This window comes from Sinohyriopsis cumingii, chromosome 5 (assembly GCF_028554795.1).
Source record: "Sinohyriopsis cumingii isolate HCF-2022 chromosome 5, ASM2855479v2, whole genome shotgun sequence".
NCBI classification, from domain to species: domain Eukaryota; kingdom Metazoa; phylum Mollusca; class Bivalvia; order Unionida; family Unionidae; genus Sinohyriopsis; species Sinohyriopsis cumingii.
Window position 1 is genome coordinate 96,785,067 of NC_142965.1, and position 18,786 is coordinate 96,803,852.

At 37.5% G+C, this 18,786-nt stretch overlaps 1 protein-coding gene across 2 annotated transcripts in view; it reads right to left on the reverse strand.

The window, feature by feature from the left end:
* Nucleotides 1-5,316: 5,316 nt before the first annotated feature.
* LOC149799826 (uncharacterized) overlaps nt 5,317-18,786 on the reverse strand; it is a 61,291-nt gene continuing 47,821 nt past the window's right edge. Inside the window, exons 1-5 of one of the 2 annotated variants that reach the window (XM_089959240.1) lie at nt 13,281-13,439; nt 12,675-12,815; nt 10,441-10,590; nt 8,222-8,311; nt 5,317-5,533 (exon numbers count right to left, since the gene is read on the reverse strand). In XM_089959240.1, the coding sequence (XP_089815366.1) occupies nt 5,409-5,533; nt 8,222-8,311; nt 10,441-10,590; nt 12,675-12,815; nt 13,281-13,350 (576 nt within the window). In that variant the 5' untranslated portion in view covers nt 13,351-13,439 and the 3' untranslated portion in view covers nt 5,317-5,408. Of the gene's footprint in view, nt 5,534-8,221; nt 8,312-10,440; nt 10,591-12,674; nt 12,816-13,280; nt 13,440-18,786 lie in introns of those variants that run through there. The other variant, XM_089959241.1, reaches the window with a different exon arrangement.

Sequence of the window (18,786 nt, forward strand, 5' to 3'; positions counted from 1 at the left end):
TTTCTAGTAAAATATTTTATTACTACTATATTCATTTTGTCGCGTTTTCAGCTGCGTCGTGGAGATTCCTGCTATGGGCACACATATGCTAGGTAGTTTCACTTTAGGCACTCTAGGGCTACTGTTGCTATAATAAGCTCTTCTATGACATCGTGCATGGAAATTCCTAATTCCTAATGAAATTTCTAATGAATTTGGAGGTAAACTTCTTCGACTTACTTCATTTACACTTTCAGACTGTTGTGTGTTAAGATATGTATTTGAATTTCCGGTAGTTGACAAGCAGTCATACTGTTAATCCATGATGTGTGGAGTTGACTTTTCTAACTGTGGCAGGCAAATATGAGTTTTTTAACCGCACAGTTTTCATTTTCATCACTGCAAACATATGAGAGTCTTGCAAATGGCCTTATCATCCTGAGAACAGAGGACCATGTCATCTTTTACTTTTGATATGTCCCGTATTATCATAGACATATCCCCACTTTATTTAACAAAGGAAGCGTTAAACTATGATTGACAACATTTGCTCAGGTCATCGAAAAACTGTTTCTTATGCTCTTGGTTTTGCCTAACATACGATCTGTAAATGCATTAGATGATTTTGTCCCAGGTACCTCGCATAGACTAAATTTATGTTAGCAGCTTCATGAAACTCTACATTTGTATGGTATCTACTACTCTTGGGATCAGTCGCCACATTTTTAAACCCGTGTCTAATTGAAATTTCAGTTTTAAAAAGCCCGTTATGTTTCATCACATATATGTCTTTGAACAGTTATATTGACGCTAGAGGCATAGTTATCATTTACGGTACTTTCTGAGATGTATTATATTGACCATAAATGCAGAGTTTGTTTTCGTCACCGCATTAATCACCTTGTTTTGTTTAGTTGCATGTTATACCTGGATATAATATTACTGAGTTGCAGGAGCGGTGTTTTCCCGACACCTGAAAACATTGCTTTATTGTACATGTCATCACACTGAATATCAATAATGTATGTTGTCTTGCCTCGCAACAAATTTACCTCTTTTATTTCTTCTCGGATCTATTCCATATCTTTCCTAATCTGAGTATCTCTTGCATGTGCTGGAGATCTTTGATGCTTCTGCGGCATGCCACCTTTGATGGTGCAAAAACATTGGCACTCCAGGATTTATCATTGGTTAGAATATATTAATCGGAATGCCCCTTTTATACAGTCTTAACAGCCTCGTTGTTTCTGTGAAGTCGAGTGAGATTTATATTCTCAAATAATTTTGTTCACACGAAACAAACTGGCAGAAGAAGGAGGCAAAGTTACATTTTAGAGCATCGTCGGCCTTTGCTCTCGTAACATACATTCATGGTGCACTCCGTCAGAGGCGAATCACCAAAAAAAAATCAAATTGATGCATATTCCTACAAATACTTCCGATGTTATTTCACGACATGACGGAAATGACAGAATGATGTTCCGATCGTTGTTTATCATGGCAGCTTTTTGACAAGAACTATTGGCGTGTGTCTCACCACACAGAGAAAAGATATCAGATCTGTACAGTTTAATTTTGCCCATTCGTTAAATGATAGACCACGTTTCTCTTCACTTTCCGTCCCCCAGTCAGTGGCTCCCACCATACATCGGATATTTTCACTTGAATTCTGCGAATATCACATTCCACACTTCTTCATTTCTCCTGATTGTACCAAACTATATGTTCTCTTTCCACCAGAAACCCAAACCTTAACCCAGATCGGACGTGAAATTTATGAATGTATTACCTTTTTGTCACATTGAATTTTATATGTATACTATTTTATGTTGACATGTGCTTTATTACAGCCTCCTGGGCAAAGGTATTAGTTTCCTTGGATACGTTATCTTCTCTAGCCCATTGTTAGAGCATAAGCTACTACGTCACTTAATAACAAATTCTGAAATTTAACTCAAATGGTAATCTTATTTTGTAATATTACGGTTAGAAATTATGCTAAGAGATCATTTGCAGTTCTGCATGTTAATCATTGTTCTATGTGTATTCGTTACATTGCGTTCCTCCATGAATTGTTTAATAAAAAATAGGAAACCTAATTGATTGATAATGCTCTTTGTAAGATTAAATAATAGTGAACTTCTATTGACCTATTTTGTTCGGAGTCACCGGCGTGCATAAAGGCATCTGAACCTTTTGTTTGAGCTGGTCGTAGGAAATTTTATTGCAGCGAAACTTCCTCTTTTTCAATACCGGAGTGTGGACGTGGTCTTTTTGTTACAAGATTGTGCAATTCCTCTGAAAGACTTTTATACTGTGATTTTTTGGTGACATCCCTCTGTCAACTTTTCTCACTTGTTACACACTTATAATGTGGAATATTTGCTGGTTGGAAGTGAAACTTTTTTCTATTAAGACAATCTTATTTTTTTAATATCTTTTTAAGGTTTATACTTTTGACTCTGCTATAACAGTCCTTTATCTCTTAAATTTCAAAGTGTGAATTCATTATCCGTTTAGTATTGTTAGAACTACATTCTGCACTGTTTATATTATTTCTTTGCATCAATGGAAGCTAGTATCAGTTTACGGTCTGGCCGGACTCGCATTTGGCCTCACTTTTCAGACTTCTACATACGTCAATTTATCACGTGACATGTGATGACAAAAAAATTGAAATTTTTAGGTGCCATAAGCACAACCTGATACATAATTAAAGAAATCATAGTCTACAATTCATTAAATTTTAGTCAACCAAATTATGATCTCTACACCAGAAATTGATGAAAACAGCGGTTGTGTAATTTGAGACATTTTACTAAAAAAATTCTTACAAACGAATATTTCATGCAAAACCTGAGAGAAACTGCATTTATTTGGTTATCCAAGTTAATGATGAGTAAATATGGCAAAATTCTTGAAATACCACACTCATTCCTATCATCATTACATAAGTGTTCATTATTGTCATTTGGTGTGCTTAGAATATTAGCAAAATTAGTATGGTAAATGGTGCCTAATGTTGCAAATGTACAAATATGTATTTTCAGTATGTGCCTCGGACAATTACTTTTTTCCAGTCGGGGAAGCAGTCTGCCAGTAGGGGAATAAAAGGTAGAGTACTAAATACTTTGAGACGTGCCCATTGGCTAATTTATCGAGTCCGTTTTTTATTTAAAAATCTATTCATTTCACAAACTTGAATCTATGCATGATAACAAAATATTTACATTTATATTGACATTCTGTGTTTAATTTCCTACTGACAAAATAACATTTGGACCCATGGCGTGAGACTATCTTATTAGGGGCAGACTTACAACTGCAACCGGAGTTCCATATTTATGAATCTAAAATAGTTCCTTTAGTTTATCATTCACATACTTACCTGAAATTATTATCTTTTTGCAGTTCATTTTGGTATTAATATTTTTATTGCGGTTATTGTTAATGAAGCCACTATGATATGAGGTGATCAAAAACAGGAGATCTATGGTGTTCTCTGCGAATAAAATCTGTCATTTGCATAAAGAAGCAAAACTAATTTTAATAATGAGTGATTTCACCATCTGAAAATTTTATTTTGATGGAATTGTAATAATTTGATTCAAGGGACCTTATCATCATGGTATTGGCATCAGTCCGCTTTACCAGTTTTTATACTGTCGGATCTCTACTGAGATCCTTGCCAGGATGTTTTCTGCCAATATTTTTATTGACTGTTTAAATAAACATAGGTAGGTTGGCTAAGACTATCGTTAACCGGAGCGATGAAACCCAAACCGCAAATATATATACTAGTGGATTTCTGAGGAGGTTTGCTGAGTACTGAGAAATGAGAGTGTTACGATATGTTTCCTTTGAAAGCAAAATGATTGTTTTCACAACATGAATTCAGCTTCGTCTATTTTGTTTATATATATATATATATATATATATATATATATATATATATATAGAGAGAGAGAGAGAGAGAGAGAGAGAGAGAGACACACAGAGAGAGAGAGAGAGAGAGAGAGACATATACATACACAACCAACTACAGATTTGCACTCTAAACACGTGTTGATTTTCTGCATTACATGTCCTTTTCGTCATAGGTGTGGATATACAGGTGGATAATGCAAATTCTACTGACTTTTTCACGATCTATAACGATGATAAACCATTAATTTTCCAATTAAGCCGTTGATCTGATTCAAGTTGTAAAATCTTTATAAAGCCATATATAGCATTTATCTCGTCCTTGCCAAAAACGTTTTCGCTTATAAAACACAAAATGCTTTATATCTGTAGGAAACAATCACACTTCTGGTAACATACATATTTTTGGAGGTATTTCAGGTGATTTCCGTATAAGGTCATTCGTCTAAGGAATGATGTAGCATATTTGCTGTACACGAGAAAAGGATCATGGGTCAATACTTTCCTGCATTTGACAGAAATATTCTTGGGAAAATACTGCATATATCTTTCTCACAATTAAATGCATGTGTAACCTTCTTTACGTCTTCCTTCCTTTTCATTTCGTGAATTAATATTGGCCAAGTGGTGCCTGCTAGAATAGAACGCACATTTCACAAACTTAGACACACAATGGTAACGCTGACCACACCGCTGGCAAAGACAACACAAGATAATACCATTTTTGCGATATCTGGTAATGGCAGGTTGAAGAAAAATTGGTTATGTTGAATATAATAATTTGTTTGAATTATAGCAAAATTAGATTTATTTGTTAAATTTAACAATTCTTATTAATGTATTATATCACAATCAGTTTTGATATCAAATTATAAATGTGTTAGAACACCGTTGTTCTAGCGCCAGCCCCTACAGTTGTGGAAAACTGACTGTCACGAAATTGAACTAATGTCCAGGAAATGAAGTGCAGGTAACAATGATAAACGCTTGAATGGGATTGTAATACTTACCATGTTACTCTCACAGATGAAGTTATGCGACTCCATACCCACCTGTCGACAGAAAGCTCATGCAAATGAAGATAATAACTACAATAATTGAAGCAACTGTATATATAGGTAGCACTGATGGTGGACGTTTGTTACCGGCATAGAGAGACATCGACATACAAAAGTTTCATCAGGCGTCTAAAAGGCATGAGAAGCGGAGATAAACACAGAAAGTTAACCAAGGTATCACTTGACGAACTGACGGACGGACAAAGGTAAACACTATCTGCCCCTTCCACATTTGTGGATGCCGCATAATTATTACGCAGTTCGAGAAAGACAAATAATAATACCGTGGTATATTGATGGTAGAAAACGGATAATAAAACAGTCATCAGAAAGACAACAATTTTAAGTACGCACATAAAAGTAAGAAGAAAAACTTTACTTAGCAGAATACAGATACAACATGTTTGTAATTCATTACTTTTATGCAATTCAGTTTGTCTGAAATATTTACGCTGGTATGCAGCATTTATATTGGCCGCACAGGGCTGAGGCTATGCGGTACACAATTTCATCTCTTAAGCAAGATGGGCGACACCATCCACGACCGTTAGCACAGGAATGGCTGTCCGAATCTGGAAATATAAGGTAAGTATTAGTTTGATAGAGCAATCGTTCTAGTAATGACCGAGGCGCAGCTGGCTACCATTATGTGGAGAATGACATCTCACAAATGCTTTATCTTACGTAAATTTTAATCCATATCACTAAATATTTGGAAATAACCCTCTATATTTTGATAATACCCGCATGTTCTGTGGTGTAATTTTCTGCTATGTGAATCAAATGCAGATACTGGTTCTGCAATTTAGAATGTATCAGTTCTTTGTTAGCCGGAAGTCTCATGTTTTGTGTAGTCGTCAACAATTATGCAAGATGTCATTGATACAGTTCATTAGGAAGATACCAACGATGACGTGTTTGTTGCAGCGTCACAGGCAGCAGTTGGTTTCTTTTAGTAGTGTGAAAATAATGGTTTGCAATTTTCTGTTAACTATCTAGGTTAATGCCTTCTACAGCCTATGACCTTACCCATTTCGCTCTCGCAATTGCATTCTCGTATGAGATCCGTAAAAGTGCTGGTCAGAGCGCGGTGATCGAAAACGCCAAAGAAAAGATGTTACACTTGTGCTGTTAGGATTCGCCGATGAGCAACTGCTGGCTGTGAGGAAACTCTCACAATACTTTCCACAGCTGGTTGTGATGCAAACTCTGAATCAGCTCAAATACTTCACGCTAAACCGTGGAAAAGGGATATCGAGAGGCGGAAGAAAACATCTTCGCAAGTGTGTTCACCGGTAAGCGAAATTTCCGCAGTATCGCAACTACTGCCGCCCCTGAGAATGTCATTTATGGTCGTCAAATGAACCAAGTCCCCAAGTATAATTTGCACTAGCGCTTTGGTGATTGTGAAGATCATATCGCCCTGAACTAACTACAATCTCACAAACGTGGATTTGGATTGATCCCCTTGTGATACTTTACCGTGAAGACACAGAGGCCACAAAAGATAATATCGACAAAGGTGCTGCATCGATTCTTGAACAGTTTGACAAATACATCGCAACGGGTTCAGGATGATCTCTTTCCCGATGCATGGAAGTTCCAGTTCAGGTTTCTTAGTTCAATAATTTTCGTGAATCGAGTTATATTCCAACGCCATCCTTAATAACACAGCAAGCTTTATAAATGTGAAAAACGACGCCAAAGGGTTTTTCGAATGGACAATCTTATTTGCGATTTATCTCTGACGCTATAATATAGATCATCATCGAAAATACTAACAAAACCTGGGCAAATTCGACTTCGGTAACATATAATTCCTTTTACATGCTTCTAAAATTGTACTCGTGTAGTTTGAAAAACCAAAATCTGGTACCGCTTTTAATGCCTCGCTTGGAACAACAACCGCTAACCGATCCCCACATAGCCTCGAGAAGACTAATGTTGATGTGTTGTTGGAAGGCCCAGCGGCGCGGCACTATTAAACGTGAATAAAAATGTTTCTTAGAATGGTTTACCAGCACAGCAAGTATAAACGTAGAAAAGTACATTTCGACACTACACAGATGTAATTAGCACGCAACAGTTACTGTGGGGGATTCAGCGAGAAACGGCAAACTACTACCGTACCGGAACCTGGTATGAACTTTTTGAACATTCAGTGCGGTGCAACAGAAGATGCACGTTCCACGTGGCGGTGCAGTCTTGTACGAGTCAAAATAAAAAATACGCTTTAAGTGTTAATGTGCAAGTAACACATTTAGTTTCATGCCTTGTCGACAAATCCAAGTTGACGATATTATTTTCCAAGCGCAGAGAATCATCTTGAATGAAGACACCGCATAAATGCTTGAATGATTTTATCATCGAGAGTAAATCAGATTGGTTAATGGGCACTCAGGAAACTTGACATTTGTGGCTGTCAACGGCTGGCAAAATAATTTAGTGACGATTACACAAACGAGTATGTGTTTATTTAGAAATACTTGCGTGAGCACAAAATCTCAATACGGTTAGTAAATTATAATCGGTGATCAATGAAGATAAAACAATTACCACGGCTGAGTTCAAGACGATGTTGACTAAAATTAAACATTTATGACAGTTACGCCAACAATTATGAAATTGTGGGGACGAAGCCAAACAGGCAGTTGATTTCCATGCTGTAAAAATTGAATAAGCGGTCTTGGATGATCCTGACGACCTTTAATCGGGCAAACGAGACCTCTCGCGTATATGTCGCGTACTGTCACATACGGGAATTTACACGTACTATACTCACGAGTACAGGAAGGGGGAAGTCTTCGAGGATTGAATGCGTACCAGATCTCTCTCTCTCTCTCTCTCTCTCTCTCTGTGCCAAAGTATAGTCTTGTATCAAAGACCTATGAAAATTTATGTTACAGTTTCATTTGTATTTATGTTTGAATAAATAGTGGCACATCATAAATACGTTGGAGCCATTGTAGTTTTGGATATTGTGCTGGCGCATGAAGTTAACAGAAAGGGCTCCCAAACTCGTCCCTTTGTACTATCGGTCACAATACCTAACAAGGTTAACACTATAAATTATTATATCTTTAGTATATGGAACTTTTTCGTCATAGACGATTTCATCTGCCTTTTATAAGGAACATGCAGCATCAAATAAATTAGTTAGTTAAAAACAACGATCTCTTGAAAATGCTATAGAATGTATATTTAAACGTGAAACACTAGCACCAGAATATTAATTTATTGGTACAAAACTTAACATATACCTGTTCCTGCATTTTGTGTTGTCGCTGATGTAGCAATTGTCGCCATGGTCACAATTTCCGATAAAGACGCTGTTGATGGCGGTGTTCGTCCTGCATTGCAAATAATACTCAGTCTAATTAATCAACGTATCTTAAATAATCCAAACTGGGACAGGAATATTATTCCTTATTTCTGTTCATTTGCAGATGCAAAATTTTGGTTCGTCCATATGCATGATCTGTATTCCCAAACCCCCTAACACAGTCGTGTTTCGAGAAGATAATTTTCAGTAATAAACCGTGATTGGAGCTGATGTAAAACTATCCTTTGGACATCTTAAAAGAGGTCAGGTTAAAAACCACCCTTTTTCATAACTGACTGACAATAGGTAGTGAAATGTATTGGAAGACTGCAGTGGTTGAGCCGATTGTGCTAATTTGCATAAGTATGCTACGCTCAGGACGTGGAACACCCAATAGGTGAAATCAAAGAGATGATTGATGCATGGAAGAGGACAAAAGGTATTATGTTGAACAGCAGCAATTCCTTGAAGACGGATTTTACTGCATATATAAAACGCAAAGCATGATCATTTCAGTTGTCTGAATAGTGTTCAAGTCTGATTCATTTTTGAAGCCGATATAGGGACGTAATTAGCTATCAATAGTATCAGCTAAACTTCCCCCCCAAAAAAAAAAATCAGAAGTGGTCGACGCTGTCGTAATTTGTGAAACACGCTAGCAAAAAAAAATTAAAAAATGAGGGAGAGACAATGCATCTTTGGATATGCTACAAACAGCATATTGGCATACGTCAGCTTGATTCTGCCCAGGATTCGCTCAAATGACCCAGAAGAGAAGTTAGAACACCCGGACCATCCAGTCTCTAGTGAGCGAAGTGATGAACACTAATAACACCTGCATTGCCTTCACCACCACCCCACCCCCCACTGAATTTATATTCGAACTGTAGCAATTGCAACGTTATGTGACAAATAATATCAAAAAGGGGAAAGTTGGGGCATATGGAAATTGGAGTCCGGACAGACTGGAAAACGGAGATTGTGCTAGCCAGGGAATTGTTGCCACAAGGGCGGACAAACCCGGAACGACATAAGAACGTCAGGAGATGGGAGCCGCAGCCACATGAAGTACCCTACAATTCATTATACAGTGAAGACGCCATTAAAGAGCGTACATATATAACGAGAAAGACATTTGAGGGCAATTTAGAGCAGAGAAAGCCTTTCAATGGCAATATAACGAGAAAGCCATTTGAGGGCAATATAGAGGATAGAAAGTCATTCAAGAGCAATATAGTGAGAAAGCCATTGAGGGCAATTTAGAACAGAGAAAGCCTTTCAAAGACAATATAGAAAGAAAGCCACTGAGGGTACTATGGGGGAGAGAAAGCCATTCAAGAGCAATATAGTGAGAAAGCCATTGAGGGCAGCTTAGATTGATGAAGCCATGGAGGGCGATCTAGACTGAGGAAGCCTCTAGAGTGCAAAACAATTTGGTTCAAAGAAGTATCAGAGAACCGTAAAGTGCTCTTTACAAACTTAAGAACAGTAAATGTCATTTAAAAACAGTTGAACTGCAAAGCTTTCTTTGCAATAATTTGTTTTTTAATTCATCATGATCATATAATTTAATCATCTTAAGTTTTTGAGTGGTGTCTCTATGCTATTCACAAGTTGCAGTCCAATGATTCATTCTGTTAGTCTGTGAAAATTCAACACACATTTTTAATTAATTATACGATGCCTAACAAATACAGAATTTGCCCCAGAAGCTACTACTCATGGATTATAATACCTCTTTCTATCAGTCCTTTAATTTAAAAGAAGCTTCCAATAAACATCTCCAACAAATCACCAGTTTCGTTTACGAGATAGATACAATGTATAAGGAAGGAACTCACTATTAAATCTTTGTAATGAATGATAAGCAGTGGAATTATCAATCAGTACAGACGGGAGTAACAGAAACACTACAAATTCTACTGTACTAAAATTGTTTCAGCTGTTTTATTTAAGGAATAGTTGTATAAAATCTATGATAGAACAGTGGTCACCTTTCAAGTTCCTTCTTTCAACAAAACATTTGAAATATGAAGTAAATATCAGAAATAGAAACATTGTTCTTTGAACGGGGCATTATTCAAAATTTTAAACGCCATAACAAAATGTGATAACAATTATTCTGAAGCAAATAAAATTGTGCGATTAAAATTATACCTGTCTTTAATAATAGTGTTCGAATGGCTTTTGGGCTTTTTGATGTTGTCTGAATCATATTTTTCATTGAAGTTGGTTTTCCAGGTGTATTCATTGTGTTTCTTTGCCTTGAAGACGTCATACTTGATGTTTGGTCTGGTGACTTTGATCCTGCAATGATAAAAACAGTACTCAGTTACATTACTGAATACAACGAAATACATTGCCTAGTTAATTTTGTGCGCATAACACTGAATCGTCACTTAGTTTCCCATTTTGTTTTCACACTCCAACCCCCATAATCAGATTAGAATGGCGTAGTTGCATTTTAATATTATAGCTATTATAGTATTTTACTGTTATAAAAAAGGGTCTAGAAAATTTCCAAGAACACTTCATCCTTAAATATACAGACGCGTTAGCTCGGTTGGTTTCGCGTCACTCTTAATCTAAGGGTAATGGGTTCGATACCCTCCCAGGCCAGCTCTGGTTGAATGCCTCTTTGTGTCCTTGGCTCCCAGATTTCTTCAGCATGACATATCCATGTGTTTACAGGGCCGCAAAACCAGCCAATAAATTCCTACGAAATGAAGCTTGCAATGGTTTGATTTATCAATCGTATCCAAGTTTAAAAGGTTTTTTCCTCGACTCCAGTCTAACGTTTAAACAATTACATCTTAAATAAACTGGTTTTAATCATTTTTGTAAAGGTTAAATAAATTATACAATCAGTTATTTTATATAAATATTTCAATTACTATATTTATTAATATTGTCGTTGAAGTACTGCTTGAATTTTGAATCTTTGTCAATGCTATATCAGATATTCATCTGATAAACGTGTTGTAGTTTTAATTGCTGTTCTTTACGAAATAATTTACATTTTATTTATTTTGATGGCATATACTTTAGAAAATGTCAACGAAATGCTCAGAAACACTTAATAAAATAGTACACAGTGCATATGCTGATTTTAACATTGGACATGCGCAAAGAACAGCATAGTTATACATCATGCAAGTTCTAAGTGATTCTTCTTCTTCTTCTTCTTCTTCTTCTTCTTATTATTATTATTATTATTATTATTATTATTATTATTATTACTGGGACCCCGAGTGGACGAGTGGTCTAAAGAGCTCTCCGTTACGGATCACTGCCATCTCACCTCTGTCTGCGTGGGTTCGAGTCTCGGATTCGGCCAATGTGGGTATGTGAGAAAGCTTGCCAGTAGCTTCTTGTGGGTCGGTGGTTCTTGCCGGAGTTTTCCCGGGTTTTTCCTCCACCATTAATACTGGCGCCACGTATAGCCTATCTTGTGCTGAAAAATAGCGTTAAACCATGCAACAGCAACAACAACAACATTATTATTATTATTCCTGTGTTATATATATTTATACTGTGTGGATAACCTTGGTCAGTAATTAGGAGTAGAGGCTACCTGACTCCCCGCATGTTTTTGTTTCCTTTTTTGTATACAACATATTACATAGATAACACGTGTCTATGATTTTAGGTTATGTATTAACATTGGAGGAAAATATGTACAGATGAATTCAAGGTCTAATCTGTTTAGATATTAGGAATGTTCTAGAAGTAAACTTGTTTATGAATCTCATGGGGAAAACGAACCTCTGAACTTCCTTTTGTTCTGTAATTGTCTTCATTTTTAAATAAATGTTGTTTACTTCAGAATTATTCATCCCATATCTTAACATCAGTCTTAGTGGAATTACGTTGTGATCAGATGAGATTATTTCATTTATTTATTTTAAATTATGCACTGGAATTAAAGTGCTCATTGACTCTAGGACTAAACTATTTTGAAAATTATTGTGAATTATTCAAGGATATTTTGGATTATATAATTGTGAGATATCAAGACTATTAGCACATCAGCACTGTTCCAAACTACTGGCACATCACCACCTTCAATATCGGAATTTATTCGGAACACCATTGGAATTCATTCGGAGTACTCTATACTTTTGGACGTCTGCCAGAAGTTTTCTGATCTTTTTGGATTTAACTCGCAATACAGTTAATTCTTTTTATATTTCACTTTTAAAAATAGGGAAATAAGTTATTTTTTTAATTTGACAAAACTTGATGGTCCTCTATCTTTTCTTTTACTTAGTTTAAGACCACCGAGGCGTAACACCTGTTATTTAACGAAAGACCAACTGAAAATCATTGTTTTAAATACCATTTATGCATGTATGTGTGAAAAATATAATTTTTCTTGAATAGTCTCATACCTGTTAATAAATTAAACTTTCTTCTTGGTGGCATTTTTTGTTTTGACGTTATTGTTGACATGTTTTCTTTTGATGTTTCCATTCCTGGCGATGCAGTTGTTATATCTGGCGATAGTGTCGCCATTGTTGTTGGAAGCGTTTCTGCAATTCAATATGAGCAGTGTTATTATTATTGTCTAATATATTCCCTAAATATTCATACTCTATACATATTACATGGTACATATAATGCTAGAGAAGAGAAACATTCCAAATATCTCAGCAAAATTGAAAGGCGTGCATTTAATGCTTGAGAATAAAAACATTCCAAATATCTCAGCAAAATTGAAAGGCGTGCATTTAATGCTTGAGAATAGAAACATTCCAAATATCTCAGCAAAATTGAAAGGCGTGCATTTAATGCTTGAGAATAGAAACATTCCAAATATCTCTGCAACATAGAGGAAGCTCTTCGTTATGCATGTTTTGTTTTTAAGCAATGCAAGTTTTCTAATAAATCGATTTCAAAGCTATTTCAAAGCTACATTGTTCGCAATTTTGCATAATAATTAAACATCTAAAATACTACGAGAACTCGAATTTAAAATGAATAGTCATCACACTTACGCATATTAACGCAGTTCATTATTGATAGTTCGGCCAAGATGAACAAACATGAGAACAGTAAAGCTGTCATCTCTACAGGCAGTCACCTCCAACGTTCTCTATGTTTGAGAGAGTTTTGCGAAAGCCTTAACGAAGCGGCGTCCTTTAATATGACTGAAAACATTGCACAGTTCGTATGCTTATATAACGACCGAATTTCAGTGAGGCTACAATGTACTTTTAACCAAAGCTACGAGCTGTACAGCTGGATATTGACTCAGTATTCGTATTTTAATCATTAGGTTCATTTTAGAACTCTACGATTGCAATCTTAGAATATTTAATCTCGATATCGTCCTGCACAACATTTAGCCCGAAACACAAATAAGTCAGAAAAACTTAGGATTCATATTTTTAAACCTGTGCTTGACATTTACTCAATAGATAAAATCTTGGAGAATGCTGAATCAGAGTACATAGAATTTAAATTAGATATCATATCTTAAAATGTCACCTTTGACGGTATCAATTAAAGTAAAAATAAAACTTTTTCTGGGAATAAACAAGCTGACAACTGATGTTAAAAGAGGAAACGTATACATGAATCACATCAATTTTCCCTCGAGATATATCACTCACCTTCTAGCAATATTAGACAATCGACATCAAACGAGTTTTGTAAAATTTTATCTTAAAAGTCAGCATAAGAAATATGTGCATTTACATGTTTTGTAAAGACATTAGTTCGGAGACTATAGATAATGGCAAAGGCACGCACTTAATAGTTGTGGATATGCACTCATGCACTTAGGCTACATTAAAAACCGTATACTTATTCAATCAATTCGTTTCGTTCTTTTGTTTATTCCCTTAAGCATGTACATCATTATAGAGTGGCATTATGTAAAGCGTTCATATAGAAAATAAAAATGACACTGAAAGAGTAATTTACAGGCGCTCAAAAGAGGACGAAGAACAAACACATAAACAATTTTGATATAAAATAATGTAAAATAGTTAAATTTAAAACGCTTTGGACATAATTGTTTTTATTATTTTACATAATTTTTTCTTTTTAATAAGGTCCAAAATGGTGTTCGGGGTGCTCTGGGAGGGGTAGTGCCTCTGGTGGGAGGGGGCATGTCTTGCTCCTTCGAGAGTAGCTCGTACACCTTTGGTCCCCACCAGGCACTCGGATCTTACCTGTGGCTCCAAGCAGCTGTAGCATGCATAGCGATCACACGACGGGCAACGGCTTCGACTGGTCGGCTAAACCAGGTTGTGGGTAGCCGACGGGCCTCAAACCCTCAGTGACTTTGGGGCTAGCGTGTCCTTGCATGCAAAGCCAGCTTCGGCAGACTGGGTAGAAGAGATCAACTAAGTAACCCAACGGCCACGAAGGCGAATCTGCAAACGCAAACCAATGGCCCGATACGTGGAAATGCCTCCGAGAAATCAACAAAGCTCAGGAACATGATAAGAGAAACGGGTATGGCGCCACTGGACTCCATGAACAGAACCCATCAAGACTGGTTCGACGAGAACAAAGGTGCATTGAAGATCTGCTTGCCAGAAAGAACAAAGCATTCATAGACTGAAATAATGACACAAACTCCATCCCCCAAAATTCCGCTTCAAATCATATCAAGCTGAGGCTCAGAGAGAAATCCGTAAGATGCATGACCATTGGTGGGAAAGTAAAGCTTATGAAGTACAACGTTATGCCGACATTATCAACTCCAAAGAGTTCTACAACGTCATCAGGTCATCTTCAGCTTTTCAAAGTTTGTCTCTGCCAACTTGCTTGCTGTAGCTGGATGTGCACTAATAAAGAGCAAGATTGGCATTATGGTCAGATGGAAAGAACACTTTAGTCAGCCAATCTGTTCGTGACAAATACCCCAACAGCCAATGCACGACCAACTGGATGTTCCCCCAACGAAAGAGGAAATGAAGACGGCCATTAAATATGTGTACTGTGGCAGGGCACGTGGAAAGGATGGTATACCAGCGGAGTTGTACAAGACTCTCAGTGAACATACTCTGGAGGCATTCCACGTTGTGCTAATCTGTATCTGTACGGAAGAGGAGATGCCAGATGACCTCCGCGACGAATCAACTGTGACCTTCTATAAGAATAACGACACACGTGCGGACTGCAGTAACTACAGATACATCTCCTTGCTCTTCATAGCTGGCAAAATGTTTGCTCGCATCATTCTCAACAGACTTATTGCAGAAGTGTCAGAAGATAAGCTCCTTGAGTCTCAATGTGGTTATCGCCCAGACCGCATAACCGTTGGCATGAGTTTCGCAGAGAGACAAGTTCAAGAGAAGCGCCTTGAGCAGAACATGGATCTGTATGCCGTCTTCGTAGACCTGACAACCGCTTTCGATACAGTCAACATAGAATCAGTGTGGGTGGTACTCAAGAAGTTTGGTTGTCATCAGAAGTTTACCAACCTAATCAGGCTCTTCCACGATGACATGACTGGAAATATTCTCTCATACGGTGAATCCTCTGAGACATTCCCCATATCTAACGGTGTCAAACAGGGCTGTGTGCTCGCTCCGGTACTCTTCAACCTCTTCTTCACACAGGTACTGCTCCATGCCATCCGTGACTTCGACCTTGTTATCTATATCAGATGTCTCCTGGATGGATCAGTGTTTTATCTCCGTCTCTTAGTTGAAACAACCAAGACGCTAGAACGACTCATCACTGAATCACTCTTTGCAGATGACTGTGATCTCGTTGCCCATGAAGAGACTCACCTACAGGCAATCGTGGACAGGCTCTCTGAAGCCTCCAACCTATCTGGATTCACAATTAGCCTTGAAAAAACAGAAGTACTCTTCCAGACCGCCTCAAACACCGCCCCTTCACAACCATGCATCACCATTGGCAAAATGCGAATGAAAAAGTGGACAGTTTCAAATACCTTGGCAGAACAATATCCAGTGATGGCTCCCTGGACAAAGAGATCACTGCGAGGATACAAGAAGCCTGTCAAGAACTCGGACGACTCCGGTCTTGCAGCACAAGGACATATGCCTGTCAACAAAGTTAAAGGTGTACAATGCAGTTCTCTTCCCGTCTCTCTTGTATGACTGTGAAACGTGGACTGTATACCGAAGGCATACCAGTCAGTTGAAACAATTCTACCTGCGCTCTCTGAGATCCATCATGCGGATCAAGTGGCAGGACCGAATCATCAACCAGGAAGTCCTTGATAGAGCCAACACAACAAGCATCGAAGCCAAACTAATCCACGCACAGCTTCGTTGGACTGGTCATGCAATCCGCATGGATCAAAACAGACTCCCAAAGCAGTTGATCTTTGGGGAGCTAACCCAGGGCAACTGAAACCAAGGCTGCCCTCGCAAGAGGTACAAAAACAATTTCAAGACGCACATTACACGGACAAAGCTTCAACACCACCAGCTCGAGCTCGCTGCCTCAGACATAAGCCATTGGCGAGCCCTGACCAGACAAGCCTGTTCCACCTTCGATATTGAACACCGTCAGCGTCTTGCTGAAGCTCGTGATAAACGTCACAGAGCTGCGTCTCAAAAACCCCCAACCACCGGTGTCCCGTGCCCCACCTGCAACCGCCTGTGTGCATCGGAATTCGGGCTCTGGAGCCACATGCGCGTCCAGCGTGGATGAGATTACTCAACTTGTCTTCCTCAGCTCGATAGACTACCAAGAAGAAAGGTCCAAAATTCATTTTATTTATAAACAGCTCGTTTCCCTTCACCACCACAACGATCAAGCGTGATACCTTTTACTATCTTTTGACCACATTTGTTTCTCGTTTTGTTCTTAATATAGGTTTAATGTTATGCAATTCCTGTACAGATCACTTGCACATCTCATCTCTGTGCTAGTGAGTTTTAGACTCGACTCGACACAATTGGGTATGTGCGAACATTTGCCAGTAGCTTCCCATGGGTCAGTGGCTCTCTTCAGGGTTTTCTTTGGTTCTTCCTCCACCAAATATGCTGACCGCCGCCATGTATAGCGTATTTTTTGTTGAAAATGGCGTTAAAGTCACAAAAACCAAACAATTTTTAATTGCCTAGTCCTTTGTTTGAGAGAAAAACCAATCAAGTATTTTTATTATGATTATATCTGTCCACATAATTTTCTAAAAATGTCTCTGTCACTTAATTCTGAATTTGAAAACTACATTTATCTTGTTCAATTTCATGCTCAACTACGAATTTTGTTCGCTTAAACCTTTACGTACAAAACGATGAATTCATATATGCAAAATGTATTAACTCTGTGCCTCTTACCTCCCAATCAATCAAATTCCTTGGTACTCGCCTCGTGGGTTATAACTTGAAAATTATTGGAACTGAATAATAGATGTTCTAATATTCTGTAAACACCTAATGCATAGCGAAAATATTTACTATGGTTTTAATATTAGGATCATTATTAATAGAAGTAAACATTTATTTGAACCTACGTCTGGGTCTGGATTATTGGAATTCCCCTATAAATATACCTGGTCTACCCGACATATTAAATATCATATATTATACTTTCAGTAATAAACCATCTAATTATAACTGATATTTTATTTTGCAAACATTAAGAAGCTTCTAGAAGGTTATTTTACATTAGGAAATAGTTGCTTTAGAACATGCTAATTGTGACCTGAGGTCAAGTAGATTACTAATATAATCTTGTTTTCCTACAAATTATTAATTCATACTTAAAGATATTAGTAGAATCAATTGTATTATTGTTGTGTCCCTAATTTCATTTGGGCTGGAAATTATTCAAATTATTTATTCATTGGAATTACAGAGAGTTTTAAAAGAAATAACATTCTTGGAACTTGGGCATTGATAAATAAATCCATTAGTCCGACGACCGAAGCCCCTCTAATTTTAAATCGGGCCTGTCCTGTATACTAAGTAAGGTGCCCTACGGGCTTGTCGAAAAAAGAAATGTAATTTGCCTCAGAAAACTTCGATCACGCTGATGAAATGTGTAAATGTATTTTCAAGATGCTGACATAGCTGCCAAAAGATGATGCAGTTTAAAGATCACTACTGTCCTACGTGAAATTGAGATCTGATTTTGATCAGATTGAAGCATGGCGTGTCGCGCTAAAAATACCTAAACTGCCCAATGTACTTCAAAACCCACTGACAATGTCTTCTTTCGAGAAAACACAGTTTTCAGCAATCTTACCCCCCCCCCCTTCATTATATGCCCGTTACATGTAGCACGTATAAACGGTAAACAGTCATGATTGGAGCTGATGTAAATTAAACTATCCATTGGGCAGTTTAGGTTGCGGCAATCAAAGATAAAAATATAGGTAAATCAAAGAGATGCTATATGCGTGTACAAGAACAGTGTGTGTGTGTGATTTTGATTTTTAACGTAGCTTTAACAATTTTTCCGTCATGTCGCTACGATGTCTGCAATGTGGCAGTTTATAGTGATGTCTAGCACTGGGGCATCATGCTGCAGACATGTAGCATGATGTCCCACCCAGTCACA